Raw genomic sequence first — 22,842 nt, forward strand, 5'->3', positions numbered from 1 at the left:
ATTGCCAGAAACCGTTCTAGACAGTGTCTGCGATGACCGTACTAAAAGAATATTTTGGGGTTACTCGCGAAAATTTCTCACAATTTAGTCCGACTGTTGTCAACTTATTGCGTTAGTTACCTAATTATATTTTACCGGAAAGTGGCGGCAGAAGAGATTTACCGGCGACGTGGTTCCCAGTGACACGTGAATCAATGTAAAAACATGGGCGGTTTACGGTAAAAATCCGGCGGTTCGCTACTCGATACTTACTTGCATGAGAAGAGAGAGGGAGAGATGTAAAAGCCTGCCATGCCAGCGCTTCCTTTATAAAGACGACACTCGACCAAGGTGGCCGTGCCAGTGAAGAAGAAGAAGCTTTGCGCTTCTCTCTCTCTTCCTCTCTCTCTCTCTCTCACAGAACACTGAAGAAGCCTAGTGCTTCTCTCTCTTTCATACCACGGAAGGAACTTTGTGCTTCTTTCTCATCCCTCTTCCGCCATTGAAGTAAGTTTGGCCCCCTCTGTCTTTGATCCCTCGCTCTTTCTCTCTCCTCCCCTATCTTCTCTGGTTGTTCTATCACTAAACTGAATGGGAGATGATTTAGACACTGTAATTTCTCGGTGGATTATCTGGTTTTTTTGGCACGGAAACTGCAGGACAATGCTCTACACATAGTGACCCCTGTGAAGATTTCTCTGTTACAATGCTGGAATCAGATTCTTTTATGGCGAGACCCGCGGGATCCCGGCTATCCCAGAGTCCTCAACAAGCCATTCGTGACATGAAACAGCGAGCAATCTCATCCCTAAATAAGCTTTCGGATCGAGATACCTTTCAAATGGCTGCATCAGATCTGGACTCCATGGCAAAAAGCTTGAATGGTGAGTGCTTTTCCCCTTTCTTAGCCTGCATATATGACACTGATTCAGATCAGAAGAGCACTGCAAGACGTGAGTGTCCGAGGATATTAGGCACCATGGCTGAGACTCATCGTAATGCTCTAAGCTCTCATCTCCCAAAAATGGTTGGAAACTTGATCAAGAGGCTTAGAGACTCGGATTCCAGTGTGAGATCGGCTTGTGTCGATTCCATGGGAATCATGGCCTCAAAGATCACTCAGCCTTCAATAACTGTTTTTTTGAAGCCATTGATGGAGGCCATGACCGAGCAGAACCAGAATTTGCAGGCTGGATCTGCTCATTGCTTTGCTAGGGTTGTCGATTCCTCCATTGATCCTCAGCCTGAGGTTTTACAGAAGCTCTTACCTAAAATGGTGAAGCTTTTGGGATGTAAAGCCTTTAAAGCAAAACCGGCATTGATAGGTGCTTTAGCCAGTGTAGTTTTAGCAAATGGGGCATCCAGGGCACATCTCATGGCCATGGTGATTGGGTCAATGAGAGAATCCTTGAAAAGCGAGGATTGGCAAGCGAGGAAGGCTTCAGTGGAGGCCCTGGCTCGTGTGGCTCTTAGTGAGAGAGAGGCCTTAAAGACTTATAAAGAGTCTTGTGTTGCTTCTTTGGAATCACGTCGTTTTGATAAGGTACGGACTGGACTGAATCAATTTGGTTCTTCTTCCTCATTTGATGATACTTGATATTTGTTCTTCTACCTGAATAAGCTAAATTGTTGAATTTATATTTTCCTCTTCGAGTTTGTTTTTATTGTTTATTCATTTAGATTAATGTTGAATTTAGGATTCCTGATCGAGATTTTATTGTTTAAGTTATTTCTATTGAATGCATGTTTTTCTTTCTGACTTCACCTATATTGTTATTTCCTCTCAGTTTCCTGTTGAATTTGGATCTTTTCTATGGGAATTTATCATTGATCTGATATGTTTGGACTCCGACATTTTTGTGCTCTGTTATTTGGGTACAGGTGAAGCTGGTTCGTGATTCTGTGATTCAGGCATTGGAAGCTTGGAGTGAAGTTCCTGAATCAGAGGAATCTCCAGCTTCTGAAACGAAAATTTCATGTATAACAGGTACCACTGTTTGGCTCTTGAGAGTTTCTTCTCCTTATTTGGTTATAATTAGTGATTTTTTTGCTCTCATGTCCTTAGTTATGCACTTCCTTCAGAAATGATGATACTTTTTCTTCTTTTTATTATTAGCATTGCTAATACCTGATGGTCTCCTATTTTTGATATGTATGTTGCGGCTCTTTTTCAAGAGATGTCGAAACAATAAGTTTTCTAAAACTTATTGGCCCTATCAATATCTGAGGATGTGGTTAAACTATCGAAGAAATGGTCCCCATCTAGCTTGCATTTCATTTTCTTATGGGTTCTCATACCATTTGGATCTGTATTTATGACTGGCATTTTTCAAGGTCACATGGATGTATTCTGTTTCTGCTTTTTGCTTTTAATATGGGTTTTGTTTTAGTGGTCCCAATCCGTCCCTATATAAATTTCTGGGAATTCAATTTTTTATTGCTCTTTTTCCCCTACCACGTTACTTTCACCAAGCAAACGCTTGCACATTAATTGGGAACATTGGGCTGTTCTCTTTGCTTTGCATATTATTTTGAAATTTAAAATGTTCTCTTATTCCCAAAACAGCTTTTATTACCCTTTTCTTTCGATGAAGGATTACCAAACTCAACCTACCTCTCTCTCTCTCTCTCTCACTCAATTTTTATGAAATTGTCTTTTATGTCTATTAACTGAGAATGCCAGCACTATTCACTGCACAACTGGTTTGGATAGTTCTGAGAGGCCTGTTAAGGGGTCTCCTTATCAAATAAGAAAGAAGACAGGATTTGCTTCCCTACCTCTCTCTCTCTCACACTCAAGTTTTAAGATATTGTCTTTTATGTCTATTAACAGAAAATGACAGCAATACAAACTGCACAACTGGTTTGGATAGTTCTGAGAGGCCGGTTAAGGGGTTTCCATATGAAATAAGAAAGAAGACAGGATTTGCTTCAAGTAGGAGTCCTCCTGATTGCTCATCTGTCACTGGCTCAAAGAAAAGGACCCCACTGGGTGACAAGAGATGCAGTCCTTCTATTTTCCAAAAGCTGGATCGCAAGAAAATGTCAGAGTGGAAGTTAGAGATTGCAGTTCCTCAATCCCGACCCATTACAGTTGTTAGCAAAGATGATCCTCAGAGTGGTAAGGGTGCGGTCTGTAAGGATATGAAAGATGGGGAGATTGGAAATGGGCATCCAAAGCATGACAAGAAGAGTGAGAGAACTGTCGAGGAGAAGGCACACAAATTTGGTGGGTTGAGGGGCACCTCACGGGTTGTCCCTCTGCATGAGAAGGAAAGTTCTATTGGGTGGGCTACTGTTGGCTTCAGTGACACAGTTGAACAGGTGTATAAGGAAAGTGATCTCTCTCTGATTCGCAAGCAACTGGTTCATATTGAGAACCAGCAAACCAGTTTGTTGGATCTTCTCCAGGTACAACTCTCTTTACACATACTTGACATTCATTTTGCTTTGGCTTCCATGCCATGGCAGTATTTGGAAAGCACTGCAACAATTTTTGTACAATGTTGTTTGTGCATAATTATTTGAGAGTTATGACTTGTTATTGGTTGTTTTGGATTTGAAGAGAGAGTTTATTTCTGCTGTTAGAGTTGGTTTAGGTTGTTATGTGGTAATTATGATTCTGTTTTCATTGAAGTATCGAGGCTGTGTCTTTGTTGTGCATGCTGCTCCTCTGACTTATATCTTGGAGGTGCATTGATTAAAGTTGCAATACCTCGAGTAGTTAATTTTGGGTTGAGAGCAGGATTTTGGTTTATGGGTGGTAAGAATTTTGGTAGAAATTTCTTTTTCAATCCAGACAAAAATTCTTTCTGTAAATCCTAGGAAGTGACATCTCTTGGACCTATGTCTGCAAATTGATTTTCCTGCAAATTGATTTTCCTTTGTCATGGTTTTGTTTGAGACAGTCTGGTAAGCTACCTGTTGATGCCTGATAGCACAATTAGTTGAATGTTCATGACACAGAAGAAAGATGGTACTATGATATTCCACTTAGAAATCCTCTGAATAGGCTCACCAAGTTACTCTCAGATTTGCGCTCCATTTTATGGATAATTGGATTTTAGCTCCTGTTGTGGGTGAATTAGCTGGGTCCAACATAATTATTTTTTAATAATAGAATTGTGATAGCAGGATTGATTGTCTGTACTGAAGTATCGGCATGCAAGAAATGTTGCATCATGACCATGTAATCTGGGAGTTTATGTAGCTAGTATCCACTGATATATTATTTTTGGTTTATTAAAATTAGATTACAAGGAATAGTCTAATCATCACATATGCAGTGTGTGCTCATTTGATTCCAATGTACACACTGGATGTATGTCTGCCCAGTTTCCATCTTTTCCTTTACGCACTGATTACAAACACATAAGCATGCGTCCATACATTTCCTTGTAATGTATTGGAGTGTGGGCATGCCATGAATGCTGGTAGTGTAGAAGTTTTGGCTTTTTCTGATCTCAAAAATATGAAATTGGATTCCCAGATCCTTGCAGTCTGCTGGATATATGCACAGAGTGACCAACTTAGCAGCTAATAAGTCCAGCCGCTTATATATATGATCACAACTTCCTAACTTTTGTATATATGGGTTGTCATGCAAATGTAATGGTGATCTAATTTTGAGCTCCACATTGTTCCCCTTGCTAAGGGCACGTTTGGTTTGCATGATGCCTGAAAATATTTCTTGAATATTTCTCGAGAAATATTTTCACGTGAAAAAATTCTCTTATGTAGAACAGTTTGGGAATATTTTCACACCAATTAGCGGCCAATTGGTGTGAAAAGATGCACGGGGACCAATTGGTGTGAAAATAGTCCCACACTGAAGCACATGAGGGAATGCTTTCACGTGAAAATATTTTCTAAAAAATAATTTCACAGGAAACAAACGTGCCCTAAAATCCTGAAAACTTATCTCACTAAGTAAGTTCAAGCTCAATGATGGCCTCTCTCTTAGTTAAGCTTAAAAGTGGCATCATTATTCCCTCTGAAAGGATTTCTAATTGTGTTTCTTGGTTTTCACATATTTATATATGAATTAGGAATCAAGAAAGAAAGCCAAGTCAGTCGTAAGTAGCAACCTTGCACTTGTTCTGATGTGTTTTGAGTAGTAAACATGAATCATAGATAATTCTCTAGACATTCAGTTTTCTTTGTATGTGGATGCTATGGTACTAACATATGCACTGGGGAATTAGGAGGTTTCTATGCCTAAATTCACAGTTTCTTTCCCTATTGCAGAAGTTTATGGGTAGCTCAAAGAACGGGATGCATTCATTAGAGACGAGGGTGCATGGCCTTGAGCGTGCTTTGGATGAGATCTCGCATGACTTAGCCCTGTCATCAGGCAGGGTTGTTCCAAACATGGAAATTGGGGGAAACAAATGTTGCAAGATTCCTGGTGCTGATTTCCTCAGTGCAAAGTTTTGGAGAAAACCAGAAAGTAGATACTCTTCTCCCACTGCTACTAGGCTTCTCTTACCCGATAGTGGGCCATGTGTTGGGCAAGAGAGAGAAAGACTTGACTTGGCCAAATGGGATGACAAAACGCTTAGAGGAGTTAAGGGTGGTCTTGTTCTTAATCCACTTGCAGAGATCTCGCCTCTACCTAGAGCGAATATTGAAATTCATTCTAACAAAATACAAAGACAAGGAAATTCAGCAGAATTGGTATCCGCTAGAGTAGATGGACCTACCTCCATCAGAAGCATATTGCAGGCCGATGGAATCGGCAGGTACATTGATTTCAGAACTTTGCCCTTGTGCTTCCTGATGTAGTCTAAATATTGCACTCAACTTCTTATGGTGTAAACATATCACTGGTTAATCAGTATAATCAATAAATTTCTAGTTAATCAGTATAATCAATAAATTTGGAATAAATTAGATTTTTACTATCTGCTGTGTAAACTGTTCATGTATCAGCTTACCCAAATAAATTTGATGTATGAGTGTTGGTTAATCAGCTTGTTGTCTAGAGAACTACTGGTTCATACTTCATATTAGTATTATAGTTCTTCGGATACCATATATTCTGATTCTTTGAACATTTTCATCAGACCATCTACATGACCATTGGACTACATTGGAGGTTATTTTGTTCTAGTTTGCCATTGGTGTGGGCGGGGTATGTTTGGATCCAAGAAGTACCATTTCATCTTGTTCTCATGAAGATGTTGACAAAAGCAAAACAATTAATTTCTGAGGAAGGTGATATGTTTACTACATCCTTTTTTACTTCTACCATTCTTTCTATTATTGTAAAACCTGAGGCAATAGTCTTGATCGCTAGCTGTACAGTAGCACATATAGAGATAGAGAGACGGAGAATCATTCCTGCAGCTGATATATGTTACTTTTTCTGGGAGTTTCTACAAAAGTTGAGGGGGGAGGAGGAGGAGGGGAAGGGGATTTGGCTTATAATGTATTAAAAGCAAGGAGTTGTTGGCAATGAATTTAGTTTTTAAAATAATTAATTAAGTGAATTGTAGTTGGTGAGTGGTTGTTGGCTCTCTCCATCATTAACATTTGGTGTTTCCTAGCGCACAGACTCCACACTTACTCCATGGCTTGGAGTCGGTAGGAGGTGGGGTTGCTTCGTTATTCTTCTATTGGGGAAGTATATAATACTACGCCGGTTGTGTATGGTCCATGATATACCAGGTTTTTGGGTTATGGAGAAAATTGTGTACTATAGTCTCCATTTTCCCGAGAAGTACTGTTTAACCCCACTATCCATCAACTCCCACAGATGATCCATAGACCTATCATGCACCTTATTTTGTCATCGCTATTTTGTGGAGTACATTCCCTTCTCATATTTTTCCCCTTTCTCTTTCGGGATTACTTAACCTTGTAAATCACAATTGCTATTAGCCATCAGATGTCAATTTGTACGGTTTGGTGTGTCATAGTGTTTGAGATTTTTTTTTGAGCCTAGTCAAGGACACATTCCAAACCACCCGAATTGTACTTTTATTAAAAATAAATGATCTCTCTTTTTTTTTTTGACAAAATTACTTGCTTTTCATGAACTAAAATAGTGTTACATCTCATAATTCAAAACAACTCAAAACAATACGAACAGACTAATAATGAATTCAGCGGGGCTCAGTTCACTAACTAAAATAGCATGACATCTCATAATTCAAAACAACTCAAAACAATACAAAGGGACTAATAATGAATCCAGCAAGGCTCCTTTCTTGTTCAACGTATCAGCAATGTCATTTGCCTCTCTTTACACATGGTTAAAACTGACCAATCAAGATAATTCTATATCCATTATCTGTAGCCTAAGAGATTCAAGTTGCCATGGTGGTTTGGACGCCTTATTACACCCATTGATGAGATTAAGTGAATCTCCTTCGATAACCAAAGCTTCAGCATTACATTTCTCCTTCCATATCATTAAACCTTCATAAGAGCAACCAACTCGGCATGATTTGCAGATACAATCCCACATCGACCAACAAAGCAAAGATAACATTGCCCCATTATCTCATATCCTGCCTATACCTGCCATCCTTGGATTATCCAAGGATGATATATCAAAATTCACTTCAAAACTTCCTGTTGTAGGTGGCTGCCATATACATCTCGGTAATACTGCATTGAGATAAAGTTAGTTGTATTGAGTTCAACATCCATCTTAAAAACACCATGTAATTAAATTTTCTATTTGGTCAAGTCTTTCGGTGTCCAAGAGGGATAGGGGATCTCAAAAGTTGATGTGATGGTAAATCTCTCTAATCTGCTTTATCTGGGTGTGAGTAGATGTCGGCCTAAGGGATTTTGGTTTGCTCTACCTATGGGTTGTCTGAAACTAAATTTTGATGGGAGCTCTTTTGGGAATCCGAGCCCTGCTGGTATTGGTTGTATTATTCGTGATTGTTTTGAAAATATTGTTGTATCCTATGCAGGACCAATTGGTACTGCCACTGCTAATTTTGAGGAATTAAGTGCCTTGCTTAGGGGTATAAATATTTTCATAGAAAGGAGCTTGGGGACCAGCTGTTTAATTGAAGGAGACTCTCTGAATATTATTAGGTGGTGCAAGAAGGAGCAAAAAATACCATGGAAACTTCGATCTATATGGTTGCAGGTTATGGATGCTATTGCTTCTATATCTATATCTTTTTTTTATGTTTACCGTGAAGCTAATGGTGTTGCTGATACATTAATAAAGGGCGGCGTTTCTTTTGGTTCTTTTACTATTTCTGACGATGTAATTTCATTTTAAGTTATCAATAAAATTATTGAATGTTGGTCAAAAAAAAAAAAAAAAAAAAAAAAACACCATAGCCTTCTTTAGTGATGTTGAATCAACTCCAAGCTCTATGTTATGTTTTTAATGCCTTGCATCTCCAAAGAAGCTCATTAAAAAAATCCTTTTATTCCTTTCCAAATCCCATATAATTTCTCCTCAAAGAATATCCAAAGTCATACTCCCAATTTTAGGAACTCCCACTAACTTGAGATGGTTCAAAATGTTATGCAGAAAATTTTAAGGACCAAAGAAACTCCAACCTTTTGCATTGCCCAACACCATATGTGAGGGCTGTGAAGAAATAAATGTGCAGCACTTTCTTCATCATTTTTATAAAACAACCATACTTTGATGAGGATTTTCCCCTTCTTTCTATGATTATCAATTGTTGGAGCTTTGCTTTGTATCATTACCCAAATAAAGGCATGCACCATATGTGGTATCTGCCACCTCCATATATTCGTAACATTGACTGATTTCATCTAATTCAATCATAAAATAATAAAGAGTATGCTGATTTCATCGAAAAAAATCCACTTGATTCTAGCTCTCATATTGCCTCATCATTCATCGAATTGGAAATATGGTTGTTCTCAAACACCTTTAACAACTTAGTCAACTACTGAAAAGTAGGTTGCATAATACAATTATAGTGGCACACAATATTCCTAAAAACATAATTACCATTAGCCTGCTCAACCTCTCTTACCTTTGCCATTAGTTGAGCACAACTGTGCAATGGTTCTAGATAGGAGCAATGTTATCAAATTCGTTTCACTTCGGCTGAAGAGGCCAAAGCCTTCGAATTTTAAGCATAAACAGAAGCAAAGAGAAGTGCGGTGTTACTTTTTTGGTCATATTAGGGCCGCTTCGGGCTGCTTCGATCAGATTCGAGTCTGCTTCGGCCGAAGCTTCAGGCTGCTTCGGCCGATGCTTCGGGCTGCTTCGGTCAGAAAAGAAATACCTATATAAAAGTTATTTTTTTTATTTTTTTTATTTAATTTTTTAATTTAATTATTTAATTTTTTATTTTTCCATTAATTTTATATATTATATATATAAATATCTATTTTTTTTTAATTTTTTCATTGTTTTTACATATTATATAAATATCTAACTTATTTATATTAAAATTTTAAAAATCCGAAGTTTTCCCCTGAATCGGCCGAAACACCGAATTGCTTCATTTTTCTCACCAAATCAAAGAAGACTCTGAAGAGAATCTGACATTGGATAAGAGAACTTCAATGCCTCATCATAAGCCCACTTTTGGTGTCAAAAAAGGAATATTATCACTCCTTCCCATTGAACACCTTGTATGCCTAATCATGAAAGAACACATAGAAAGAATAGACTTCCACAAATGGGATTGCTGATATGCAGGTTTCCTTTTAGCAATAAATTGGTTTAGGGGATCAATGCCATATTTATCCACCAAAATATCTTTCCAAAGCTGCTGATCTGGATTCAGCGACCTCCACCCCCACTTGGTAATTAATGCTTGATAAACTAATTTGAGTTTATGAGTACTTAATCCACCTTTCTTCTTTGGAGTACATACTCTATCCCATCTCACTAAATGAAATTTTTTCTTTTTATCATCGGCCCCCTATAAGAAGTTCATCATCAATTGTTCAATCCTTTTGATAATAGGTAAAGGCATCACCAGTAAAGACGTTTAGTAAATGGGGAGATTAGAAAGGGTAGATTTAATGAGCGTAATTCTTCCTCCAAATGATAAATGCTTCGCTTTTCAAAGGTCAAGCTTCATATTCGTTTTCTTCACAATACGATCGTTCACATCCTTAGTTACCCGCGAGTCTAATATGGGCATCCCTAAGTAAATTGATTGAAAAGGATTCCACCTACAATCCATAACCACAACCAAATATTAACCACATCTCCATCACAACCAACTCCCACAACTGAAGTTTCAGCAAAGTTAACTTTGAAACCCAAGGCCAATTCACAACACCTCAAAAACCTTATGATATTTAACAACTAATCGCATTTTGCCCCACAAAAAATAATTATATTATCTGCATATTGAAGATGAGAAATATGTAGGACCTCCGAACTCACCTAAAAACCTCTAAAACATTGTTTGCCTTCCACATTTTTTATCATCAAACTGAAAGCCTCCCCAATAAGAGTGAATAAAAAAGCTGAAAGATGATTACATGTCTCATTTTTCTTGATGTTTTAAAGAAGCATTTTGGACTACCATTCACCAAAATTGAAAAATGAGCAGATGATAAATAACCATTAATCCATTTTCTCTTAATAGTACCAAAACCCCATACATAGAAGGACCTCATCCAAAACCTTCCATTCCACACGATCTTTAATTCTTTTCTATATCAAGTTTGATAAAATACTCGGTTCCTCTCGCTTTGAACCCTATTGTGGGTGCATTATTGAGCAATCAAAACCCCATCCATAATCATTCTTCCACCAATAAATGCAGTTTGGGTCCAAAAAATGCGAAGGTATAAGAACTTTTTCAATCTCTCTACCAACACTTTAAAAATGATATATAAGGTCGACAACAAGCTTATCAGTCTCACACATCATTTATCACATTAATTATGGACTTCTTGAGAATTAAAGCAATGAAAGTTGAATAAATACCCTTATTTAGAATTCCATCTTCCAAAAATTCATTAATCATCAACAACAACTTTTCCTTTAACAAGGGCCATAATCTATGGAAAAAGACTAAAGGAAACCTGTGTGGCCCTAGATCCTTATCCCCTAACTATGCAAAGACTGCCCGTTTAAGCTTATCCAATTCCACCAATCTTTCCAAATCTCTAGCGGTCGCTTGAGGAAGCCTTTTAAAAGGAACACCCTCAAAATCTACTTGGAAAAAGGAAGTTCAGTTTAAAAACCCTTTTGAAAATAGTTAATAAATTCCATCTCCCAACTTTTTCGATCCTCCTCACTACCACTTTGAAATATGATGCTTGAGATATCATTTTGTCTACTCTTTGTATTAGCAATAACATGGAAAATTTTGTATTTAAATCGCCTTCCATTTCACTCTAGATCTTTGTTTCCAATACATTTCCTCCATTCTCATCAAATCATGTAAGGAATTAATCAATTCAGGTCTTCTCCCATCACTTTTGCTGTGGGCTGCCGATTAACATTAACCAGGTCATTAATGTCCTAATTATAGAGATTTGTTTCCACCATTCAAGCTTTGATGCTATAATTGTTTTCTTTCGTTCGTTTCAACAGTTTACGTTTGACAACCATCAACTTTTTAAAAATTCTATAACCCACCCATCCAAGAACAACAATGTTACTCCAAGTATTCCTAATAATGTCAATAACACCCATCTCTTCAAATCATACAGCTGTTATACGTCATTTTTTATGTACTTACATCCTTGGTACAAATAAGAAGAGAGCTAGTAATAACCTGGTCCTGTCGGTACCCAAGACATCGTCAGACCAAGGGAACATTGCAAAATAAGCCTAAAACTGGGCAACCTTGAAAAAAAGACTAGAGCGGCTTTGAAAGGCATGAAAAGGGTAGTTTGGGATACCCGAAGGACATTCACAAAGTTTCGTCACATTCAGATAAGTTTTGACCTGATCAAGACGAAATTTGGTTCTCAAATACCATTTCTTATCATACCGAAAAGAGACTTTATAACTATAGCCCTATGATAAGGGCTTCAAAATAATACCAAGCCACTGCCATTACATCCAGAAGATTGAAAAAGCCTTAGGGACCAAATTTAGGCTCAATCAGACCTCCCAAGAACATTCTGGGCCCAAATTACGACAAACGGGTAGGTTTTACATTATTGCGGTGTGGCTTCACCAAACCAGTTTCCAATCATGGAAGCAGTGTTTTCACATCTCAGGATGATCTGCAAGCGCCCACAGATTGTTCGTTTAGAATCGGAACAAGCTCAAATTTGGACACAAGCTAAGTCTCGATGACCCTGTCATTTTGACATATGACACACATCATAACGTGACCCAGAACCAAAGCTTTTCTAGAGACAAGATGAGCCTGCAACCATAGAAATTAGAGTTTTGAAAGAAAAACATCTCGAACTTTGTGAAGCGATAACTTGAGATCTGTACGTCGGATCATTGCAAAGTTGGGTTCGATGTGACCTTATCATGAAAGGCTACAAGATGGTACAAATTTTACACTCAATCTAAGGTCGAATAGCGTAAATTCTAATGCTGAAAAAGGCAAGATTTCCCGGTCACTGGAATCCCTTTTTTTGGCGACCTCCTCAATTCAAAAATTCTTCAAGCAAGAACCAAATCAGACAAAAATTGGTGCAAAGAAATTGTGATAGTCTCCTCTTTAATTTGCATTCAAAATAAAGACTCGGAACACCATGGATCACATTGCATTGACGGCCAAAGTTCACAACCTAGCTAGATTTTTACCTCCCAGCAAAAGTCTGTCTTAAGACGATCAAAAGACATTAAACTCTTTAGAGTCAAGCAAGCATCAAAACTACGATGATGGGTCGTCTAAACCATCGCCACAAGCATCCAAAAAAGCTCCCAAGATCTAGCAATGGCAAAAGGCACCTCAGAAAGGGATGGTTTCATCATTAGCACAAAAGGTTTAAAGGGCATTTTGATCATTATTCCTAAATTTAAGATTTTATTGTATTTTTTTTAATCATAATTTGGGTTAGTTTTGAGTATGCCATCCTTGTTTTATAGTTGCTCTACATAAGGAGCTTAAGTCATTTGTAAACCTAAGTTGGAAAGCGTAATAAAAAAATGGAGCTTTTCCCTTTCAAGCATTTGATTATGTATAGCTTCCAACTTCAAGAGAGAGGATAGAGAAAACTTTACCACCTTGGGTAATTGCCCTTGGACCTCCCACTTTCAACTCCCAACTTCCAAACCTCCCACTTCCAACTTCCAACTTCCAAACCTACCACTTATGACTCCCAACTCCCAAACCTACCACTTCCAACTCCCAACTTCCAGATCTCCCTCTTACAATTCCCAACATCCAAACCTCCTACTTCCATCTCCCAACTTTCGAACCCCCAACTTCCAATTCCCAAATCCCTAGAACCTCAAACTCCTTACTACCAAGAACCTTAAACTTCTTACTACCTAGCCTTCGCAACCTCCTATACCCTATCTCACACACTACCCTAACCCACTTAGCTCTATTCACTTTAGACCTATACTCCAACCTTAACCCCAAAAGTCAAGACATCTTTCTAAGGAGAGCTCAAAAGGGATCCTCAAAGGCGTGCACAAAGGCAAGTCGACTTAGGTCCACTCTCTCTTCTTTCTCTTTCTTTTCTCTCTCTCTTCTATTTCTCTCATCTCTTATAAATCTATTTCTCACATACTCTATCTATCTTTCTAAACTTGGACAGCTCTCGCGAGGCTCTTCAGAAGTGATTTCACGATAGTCTAGAACTGTAGACTTCACTCTCCAGCTTTGGAGGTGATTTCTTGGCGGTCTAGAACTATGGACCTCACCATCTAGAATCCTCCGAAGTGCTCTTGACTTTGGTCTCGAAGTCTAGGGACATTTCCGATGTTCACAGTTACCTCCTTAGAGAGGGGACTTCGAAAAGATGTTTGAGTTTTGAGAGGCTTTCTCTTTCTTATATTTTCATTCCTTTCTCATAGGATATTTTATTTCTCTGTTCATCTTCTTCTTAGTTATTAATTAGGGGACCTATACAGAAGTGAGCTTACGATAGTCTAGAATTGCACAATTCACTCTTCAGCTTCGGAGGTGATTTCTCAACAGTCTAGAACTACGGACCACTCTCTCCCGAATCCCTCGGGATACCTATGGCCCCCAAGCTCAATATCTGTCTTGGCTCTAGTCGTACCTCTTAGGAGAGGTTACACCAGAAGGTTGCCCAATTCCCAAGCCTTTAATTTCAGTCTTCTTTCTTTTCCCTTCTTTTCTCTATTTCTTTCTTTGCATTGTCTTTCTCATGCAGTAACTCAGAGCCACAGCACCTGCGGTCCTTGCTCTCTCTCTCTCTCTCTGCACCCCCTCTCTCTTTTATGCGGGTTAAAATCTCAGAGCCGCAGCACCTACGGTCTCATCTCTCTCTGCACCCCTTCTCTCCTTTTTTGTACGTTAAAGTTTCGGAGCCGCAACACCTGTGGTCCCATCTCTCTCCCTATGCCCCCTTTTTTTTTTGTTTGCACATTAAAGTCTCGAAGCCGTAGCACCTGGGGTCCCGTCTCTCTCTACACTCTTGTCTTTCTTTCTGCACTTAAGGTCTCGGCGCCGCAGTACCTATGGTCCTTGCTCTCTCTCTGTGCCCCTTCTCTCTTTTCCACACGTTAAAGTTTCGGAGCCGCGGCTCTTGCGGTTCCATCTCTCTCTGCTCTCTTCCCTTCCTTCACCGTGCATTAAGTCTCGGAGCCACAACACTTGTAGTCTTGACTCTCACTACGCTCCTCTCTTCCTCATAGCAACCCGGAACCACAACAAACCTGCGGTCCCCTCATCTTCTCCTTTCTCTTCTCTAATTCTTCTTCTCTATTCACTCTCAATCCCTCTAACCCTTGGACTCGAACCCTAAATCCACCATATAATTACCAATAGGAGGACACCCCAAAAATTCTACCCTGAAGGCCATTTTTCGTGTGTGGATCCAAGTGCTGTATAGGAAAACGAGGGAGCCGAATTCAAACTGTGCTGCAAGGACAACCGGAGGGCTTTTGAGATGATCTAAGAGGATGAATTGCCTAGACACGTCCCACGAACCCAACACGACGGTATTCGAGCCCTTCTTTGTCGATTAAAATCTCTCTCTTTGTTAGTTCTTATCCGCACTACAAGCACACACGTGTGGGCTCCACGATTGTTTGAGAGATGATTCTTCCAACCGGGTCATACCCATAATTGGACCAACCCGAGACAACGAGAAATCAAGCCCAACCAACAGCCTCCAATATGAAAGGCCTATGTCTTGCTCTAACAATGTCTATTTGCAACATGATAACAATATGATCTAATGGAAATATCTCCACAGTATTCACTTTAACCAAAGGAAATTGGGCCTCCTAGGCACTAGATACCAAAAATCAATCTAACTTGCTCATAATCAAGTTTTGTATACTATTATTCGTCCTAGTGAAACTGGTTCCATTAATTGGTAAGTCAAGTATTTCATGATCAATAATGAATCATTAAATATTCTCATATTAGCATTCAAAGCAATATTAGTTGATGTCTCCTCCGACCATCAAAACTGGAATTGAAATTCCCACCAATACAATAAGGAAGATTATAATAGGAAATAATTTAAGCAATATCTTGTAAAAAGAAGCTTTTTGGGACTGTAAATTTTGACTGTACGCATTAAATGTTATCCACCTGAAAGAAGAAATTGTCTGTCCAAAATAACAGCCACCAGTCTATCATTTTAAAATGACATCCACACAAACAAAATAGACGAATCTCATATTACCCAACAACCACCAGATGAACTTATTGCATCCACACCCACAAAACCAGTAGGACCTCTAACCCATATATCATTAACATACCTAATTAACGGACTTGGGAGATTGGTTTCTTGTAGAAGCAAAATATCCAGCCTATACTTTCCAACTAGAAGCGAAACTTCTTACTTGTGCTGCTCGCTCCCAAGGCCATGAACATTCCAACTAAGTACTTTCATTATGCTTTGAGGTTTGTTAAACTTTGATAGTAGGAACAACACCGAAAAAATCAGAACTAGCATCATCCTCCACATCGATTAGTCCATCTGTGCTGGAAAAAGTGATACCACTATCTTCCCTTTGAATCGAACTCCTAGCCGCAATTCGAAACGACGAACATGTAGGCTTTACAACAACTTTCCCTTTACCTTAAGCTCTTACAGGATTCACAGCAGCCACAATTTCCCTAGGACCATCTTCTCCTTCATAAACGAAGACTCCACAAGTTCTTTCAATACCCCTAAAACATTGTCAGTAACATCAAAATTGACAGATATTGAACATCTCCCAGGGGTCCTTATTAGCATCCTCAACTTGGTTGCCCACCATGAGTTCTTCTGGTTTCTCCGCTCTATCATCAATAGGGGGCATCACATTTAAAGGTGAAACGAAATCTACTTCTTCCTCTGACTAAACATCTAATTGATCCCCAAAAGATATTGTAATTGATTCTGGATGGGGAAAAATCACATCATGCTTCCCATCATTATCATTAACGACAATAATAGGAAGCCCCTGTTCTTCAGGAGGAACCCGATGTTCATCCACCACTTGCTTCTTATGTGTTGCCTTCTTGAGTGACAAATATCTTTATGGCATTTTCATGTAGCACTCAGCAATACGCCTTAACAATAGGTTCTATCCAACCTTTGCAAAAGCTTGGCCAAAAGGAATATGTCTGTTCCAAAGGACTCGCCAACTTTCTCCATTGCGCTCCATTTGGTTCTTTCCTTTTTTGCTTCCAAAGAGCATGTTGAAACCAAACTCTCCTTAGATATCTTATCACATACCTTATCCTTAATATCACCTTTCGTTGTCATCCCCAAAGAGGTGTCCTTTCCCATCGCCTACAATCTCCAACAATTCGACCTCCCAAAAGCCACGTCATCACATATTCCAATAAACTGACTAACCTTTTTCTTTAGAAGAGTCACAACCCCTTATGAAAGCTTGAAATTGCATTCAAGTCCTATGTTGGCTCCTTCAGATTATCATAAAGCAATAGATCTGGACGACTCAAGCATTATTGGAAAGTGAAATTCCTTCCTTATTAATAGACACTAACTTTTTTTTTAATTTTTAAATTCAAATTTGAAAGGATTGAGAAAAAAGGTTTTTTATACCTTGTTGGTCCTTAAAATCTGGACTTCCCTTCGCTGCCATTGTTGGCCTCTTCCTTAAGATCTCATCTTGAGAAATCCTTTGGGTTTTATAATTATCCAATACCTTCTTTTTTCATTCACTTCAACCCATTCATTCTTTATGGGGTTAGACTCCCGATCCTGAGTCGCATTATTTACCCACTTCTTCTCAATAATTAAAGGTTCCTTAGCACTTTCAACATAAACATCATTAATAAAATCTTTCAGATTAGCTGTAGGTCTAATTTTTCTCGATAATGGCATCAAGGAATTTCTATTTACCCTCACTCTGACATAAAAAAGATCAGATCCCTCTAGAAATTCCTAATCCACTCCTATAAAATTACCACCCAGATTTGCTAATCTTTGGAATACACTCAAATTCCACACATGAAGAGAAATCCATCACCTAAAAGGCATATTTCGGTACCAAAGAGACATGTGAGTTACTCTTCCAATCATCCAAGGTCAACAACTTTCCTTTCACCCTTTAATGTTTGCTCCCCAATACCTTCTTGACCTCAAAAATCAGAGCGTTAAAAAATAAAATAAAATGAAACGATCATTTCCATTCTACTTAACATTTGAAGCTTTACATCTTCATTATCCAACACTACTAAAGGAATCTTTAAAGAGTCCATTAACCCATCCATACCTTCGCCAGGAATCATATTGACATGCCTCCACTCAGGCCTATCTCCATGAGGCTCTTTATACATTTTTTTCATCCTCCTATCGTCCCTTTCTACATACCTTGTTTTTTACATAGGCAGATACCACACACATGATGTGTGTCTGATGTGCATTTCGCTTGCAACATACAAAAGTACCATACACGTGATGTGTATGTATGGTGCACAATCAACGACAATTGCCTCATATGAAACGCAATTGCCTCATATGAAACGCGTATGCGTGAATGTGGAAATGAAACATTGCTAATCCCTACTTTCTATTGCTTGATATAAACGTTGGATGCTCTTCTTTTGTGCCGTTTGTACTTTGGCAAGCTTGTGTATGGTATGGTACGGTATAGTGATGTGAAGAGGTTTTTCGTTTTTTTCTATTTATCAAGTTGAGATATTAGTGAAGATCGTAAATTTATCATCTATTTTTTGAAGTTCTAGTTTTTATTATCCAAGTGAGGTGAGATAGCATCAGTTAAAAGGGGTGAGGTTTGTATAAGGTACCCACTTTCAATAATCAAAGTAAAGTGCACTGCTAAACGTTGTTAAAAAATGCAATTGAGGTATTTAAAACTTTTGAGATGGCCTCAAAACTCCTATGAAAGTTAAAGATAAAAAAATGATAAAGATCAAATAGATCTATAGACATTTAAAATTCTTAAAAATAGATGGTTCAGATAATATATTACAAGATGTACTATTTTTAAGACTCAATATCTCTTTATTTATTTTTCATATCCAATATCTTAAATAAATATGATTAAATTGTTTGGAACAACTTTTTCCAATGAGTTTTGGAGATGTGTTTCATTTCTATAATATAAAACAGACACCTTATATAAACTTTTTCCTGTAAAAAGAGGTGGTGCACCAATAAGGGGTTATCATAAAACAAAAACTTCGTTGTTTTGGAAGAATCATTTAAATAGCAATATTATTTAGGGGAAATTGCATAAAACCCCCTCAAAATAGACTTTCTAGGCATTTTACACCCACCCTATTTTTTCTTAGCATATTTTTTTCAAAACTCAAGTTTTATAGCAAATACCCCCCAAATCAAAAAATTTATTTATTTTGACGAATATACCCTTCCCGTACATAACAAATCATTTTCGGATCCAAATAAACGAAACCCGAACCACGGTTATATATTGCCGGACCCATCCATTATGCCGGACTGGAACTGTACACTGCCGAGCTGCCTATTCCAGACACAATTTTCAATTTTGCCGGACTGTAGCTCACAAATGCCAGACCGCCTCTTCTAAACTTCGGACCGCCATGATGAAGTGCCAGATCACCATGGTGAAGTGCCGAATCGTTCCAAAGCAGTGACTTAAGCGCTGGACCGCCTCTTCCAAATGCTGGACCGCCATGGTGAAGTGCCAGACCCCCTCTTCCAAACACCGGACTGCCATGGTGAAGTGTCCGACCGCCATGGTCAATGTGTGAGATAAGGGAGGCGTATTTTAGCTCTTTTTTTTTTTTTAGTTGGGATGTATTTGCTAGGAAACATAGTTATGGGGAAAAAGTTACTAGAAAAAGTTATAAATTGCTTAGAAAGTCTATTTTTGGGGGTTTTATGTAATTTTCCCTATTGTTTATGCATGAAAATTTTGGTAGAGTGTAACCTCCGCCTCATTTTCTTATGCAAACTCGTCGAATCAACGATAGATAAAGGGGCCTCATTGAATTGTCACCCGAGCAAGAGACTAGCCACAAGACCATCCCTGTATGGATTACCAATGGTGCCAACTCGTGAAATGGAGAAGCTGAAAACTCATGAGGAAGTTTGAAATATGGGCTTTCCGAGAAAACTGGGGAGATTGAAAAAGGATTTTTAAATAGAAAAGAAAATGAAACGGGAAGGAAAGAAGGAGGGCAAACCTCAAGCCAAGCCCCCATGTCCGACACTTCGAGCCGATGCCAGTTTAGGATCAGAGTTGATATGACAAAATATCTAGTTCTCTGGGGTCTACTGGGCGAGGCGATTGGTGTCGAATGAGGTTTAGGGCATCGAGGATGCTAGGATATAAGTTTGAATGTATTACGATTAAAGGTTCTAGTATACTAGAATAAAGGGCTTAGGGTTAGTATTCAATCCGATAGGGTTTCGATGCTAAGTCTGAAAGTCCGATCGTGCAAATGGGGAGGGGAGTGGTCGTCCCTTATTTATAGAGAAGGACCCCTTAAAAATGATAAAAAATATGATTAATTTGGGCCATCCATTTTCTACACTGCTGGTGGCCATGCTCGTGTTGCTATCAGCAATGCCCATCTTTGGGCGCCATCAAATTATTTAAAAACCTATGTTGTTAGTGATAACATTGGGTCGAAATGAACACAAGTTGCATAATACGCATCCCCTTCATTAAGGGTGATGTGATTCAGGGCGGTGGCATGTTGTTAAGGGCATCTGACGATTGGCAACACTAGTGGCAATGCTGGGTGTTGCTATTGGTGGTGCCTATTCAGGATCAATCTGGGCGATGCTGGTTGTGACGCTAGTGTTGGTACCCTTAGCACCATGATAATGATGGTTACTTTGCACCTCATTCCGAGACATGTTTTCCAGCAGGTTGAGCCAATGAAAGTTTGATGTTGCTGGTCCTAAAGCCCGACATTGCTACCCCCATCATTAGGGTAATCATGGTTACTCTTCGCCACATTCCAAGGTCTAACATTTAGCAGCAATTTGAGCCAATGAAAGTCTAATGTTGCCGGTCTTGACACCCAATGGTGCTACCCTCATCGACAACGTAATCATGGTTACTTTCTATTGCATTTTGAGCATTCCTAGGCCTGACATTTGTCTTGCAAGCTTGTAACTCGGGCCACCATTTTTTTGGCGTTGCTCTTAACCACTCTGGCATTGGGACCCCCAGCGCATGACAACACAGTGGCGTGGCCATCCCTAGCGCTAGCGTTGGCCCCTAGCAGCTAAGTGACCTATTCTTCCTGATTATTTGTTGTACTAGGATTGTTTTTTGATCTATTGAGGGTCCTTGCGAAGTTCTAGACATTATTTCTGTCCCACATGATGGAATGTGGGGGTTCGGGTTCCAAGGAACTAGTTTTCAGAGCTTTGGGTAATCCTAGGGTTCATGGTGGTTAGTCCGAGATCCCTCAGTTTTGTGGAATTTTCTCAATTGGGAACATGGTATCTACAGTTGCCCCTCTTTATTGCTCATGTCATGCGTGCAGTACGAGATGGGGAATAAAGAAGCAGACACCTAAGAAATGTAGTTCGAGCAATGCATAGTTGAATAAGAGGATGTTTGAAGTAGTCATCGATGAACGTCTGAAAGCAGGTAGCCCATGGCGCCTATGGTCTCCAAGACTAGGAGGTGAGCTTCCCATTGGTCAGGGCAATCGTTGAGAGATCCATTTGTCAGTGAGCTTAGGTCATGGTGTCATTTTTCCAAAGGAGATGGAGTTCTTTAGTTTTCAGAAAGATAGTTTGAAAATGGTTTTAAAAGAGAAAGTGAAGAATTATTTGGCTGTGTGAATCACAAGCTACTCCATGCCCCGAGCATTTCCTAGGATTTAGGGTTAAAGGTTAGGAGGTTTAAGTAATCTCAGGTGAATTTCAAGGGAGTTTGTGGATTTTAAGGGAGTTTGAAAGGTTTGGTTTCAAATTCATGATATTTTTCATCTTGTGGGGTCCCTTTCGCAATTAGGTAGTCTTTTTGGCACGTTCTGATCATCATCTCTAAGCATAGATTTGGCTCCATTTTGTAAAACATTTTTAGAAATATTTTGAAAACATGGAGTTTTAGAAACATATACTGATGCCAGATTACAATTTGAACCATAGAAATTTAATTTTTTTAAAACAATAAAAACAAGTTTGAAATTGTTGAAACCATGATTATCAATGTATTTGGAGTTTTTGAAAATCAAGAAAGTAGAATTAACAAATTGAAATTAAGAATCAAAACCAACAATTTGATATCAATAAACTAAAATCAAGGAATCAAAATTAAGAAAATGAAAATTAACGATATTTTGGAATTCATAGCCCTTCTCCTAGTCGTAGGAACCTTAGATCTAAGTGAAAGAACCTTAGATCTACCAATTCTAGTGAGCAAAGAGGCATCCAAAGAAGAGATGGTGACACCCTTCTGGGTAGCTTGATCCAAACTTAAAACACCGGGGTTCAGGTCCCTAAGGTAAGTATTTCTTTCTTTATTTAATTTGAGTTTAATTTTCCATTAAATTAGTTTAATTTCTCTAGAAATTTCTATTATTATTAGATTAGTAGAATTTAGAAGTATTTTAAGGCTATATATATATATATATATATATATATATATATATATATATATATATATATATATATATATATATATATATATATATACTGATCATGAAGCTGCTGCTGCCGATGGACTAAAAAAGAATCAAATCTATATGGATATGCGATGTTTGTGAGCCCATAATTTGAGTAATCCCACTCTCTCTACTTATTCATAAAACTAACTCCTTTTGCAAAGATTTGAGTTGATCTTTCCCTCAGATCGAAGCAAATCTGAGTGTAAACAAAGCTTCTGCAGCAGGCACCTAGTTCCTATATGAAGGGAAGTTGAGACAGCGGGTTGTCAACAGGAGCACATGGTCTGTATACACCCGGTCTCTAAAAAAACCCCGATACTTTGGTCCCATATCCACTAATAAGGGTAGTTCAGACTAAAGGTTAGCGTACCCTAATATCCTACCTCATTTCAAATATTAATCTCTAAGTATGAACCATCGGCCTTTACCTTACCTACTTGCAGTCTAGAGGTATCCAATAATTTTGCGTGCTTTTGATTGTTTAATTTACCGAGATGTACTTCGACTTTGACCTGATGGTTCGTGACTTGGATACCGAGTCTACCGCCTAATCGCGCCATAGGTCAAGGGCGTTGCTTAACTGCTCAAGGGGGCAATATGCTGCCATCCCTTGGAATTATAAAAATAAGGCTCATCTAATAGGCTTGGACCAACCTGAAACTATGATCAGGCTTCCTAGTTATCTCACTGGCGACAAACTAGGTTGTCAGCCAGATGCTGG

General features: G+C 38.7%; 1 protein-coding gene and 1 long non-coding RNA gene across 3 annotated transcripts; one reads left to right on the plus strand and one right to left on the minus strand.

Moving 5' to 3' along the window:
* The first annotated feature begins 321 nt into the window (after positions 1–321).
* LOC18424832 (TORTIFOLIA1-like protein 4) lies at positions 322–8,194 on the plus strand. Of its 2 annotated transcripts, XR_016042651.1 has the most exons (7): positions 322–486; positions 639–1,522; positions 1,861–1,966; positions 2,813–3,390; positions 5,227–5,720; positions 6,045–6,195; positions 7,908–8,194. XR_016042651.1 is itself a non-coding variant. In XM_006829411.4 (6 exons), the coding sequence occupies exons 2-6, from the start codon at positions 686–688 to the stop codon at positions 6,055–6,057; spliced, it is 2,028 nt and encodes a 675-aa protein (XP_006829474.2). In that variant the 5' UTR covers positions 322–486; positions 639–685; the 3' UTR covers positions 6,058–6,454. The 2 variants fall into 2 exon arrangements, 1 of the variants encoding a protein (XP_006829474.2); XM_006829411.4 differs by lacking the exon at positions 7,908–8,194 and having other exon boundaries at positions 6,045–6,454.
* Positions 7,105–16,368, minus strand: LOC148780090 (uncharacterized). Its single transcript, XR_016042652.1, has 2 exons — positions 15,785–16,368; positions 7,105–7,593 (listed from the first exon to the last, which is right to left on the minus strand). It is a non-coding gene; the product is annotated as an uncharacterized LOC148780090 (long non-coding RNA).
* Between the last annotated feature and the right edge of the window lie 6,474 nt (positions 16,369–22,842).

Source organism: Amborella trichopoda, chromosome 10 (genome assembly GCF_054954075.1).
Source record: "Amborella trichopoda isolate Santa Cruz 75 chromosome 10, AtrichopodaSantaCruz75HAP2 v2.0, whole genome shotgun sequence".
NCBI classification, from domain to species: Eukaryota; Viridiplantae; Streptophyta; class Magnoliopsida; order Amborellales; family Amborellaceae; genus Amborella; species Amborella trichopoda.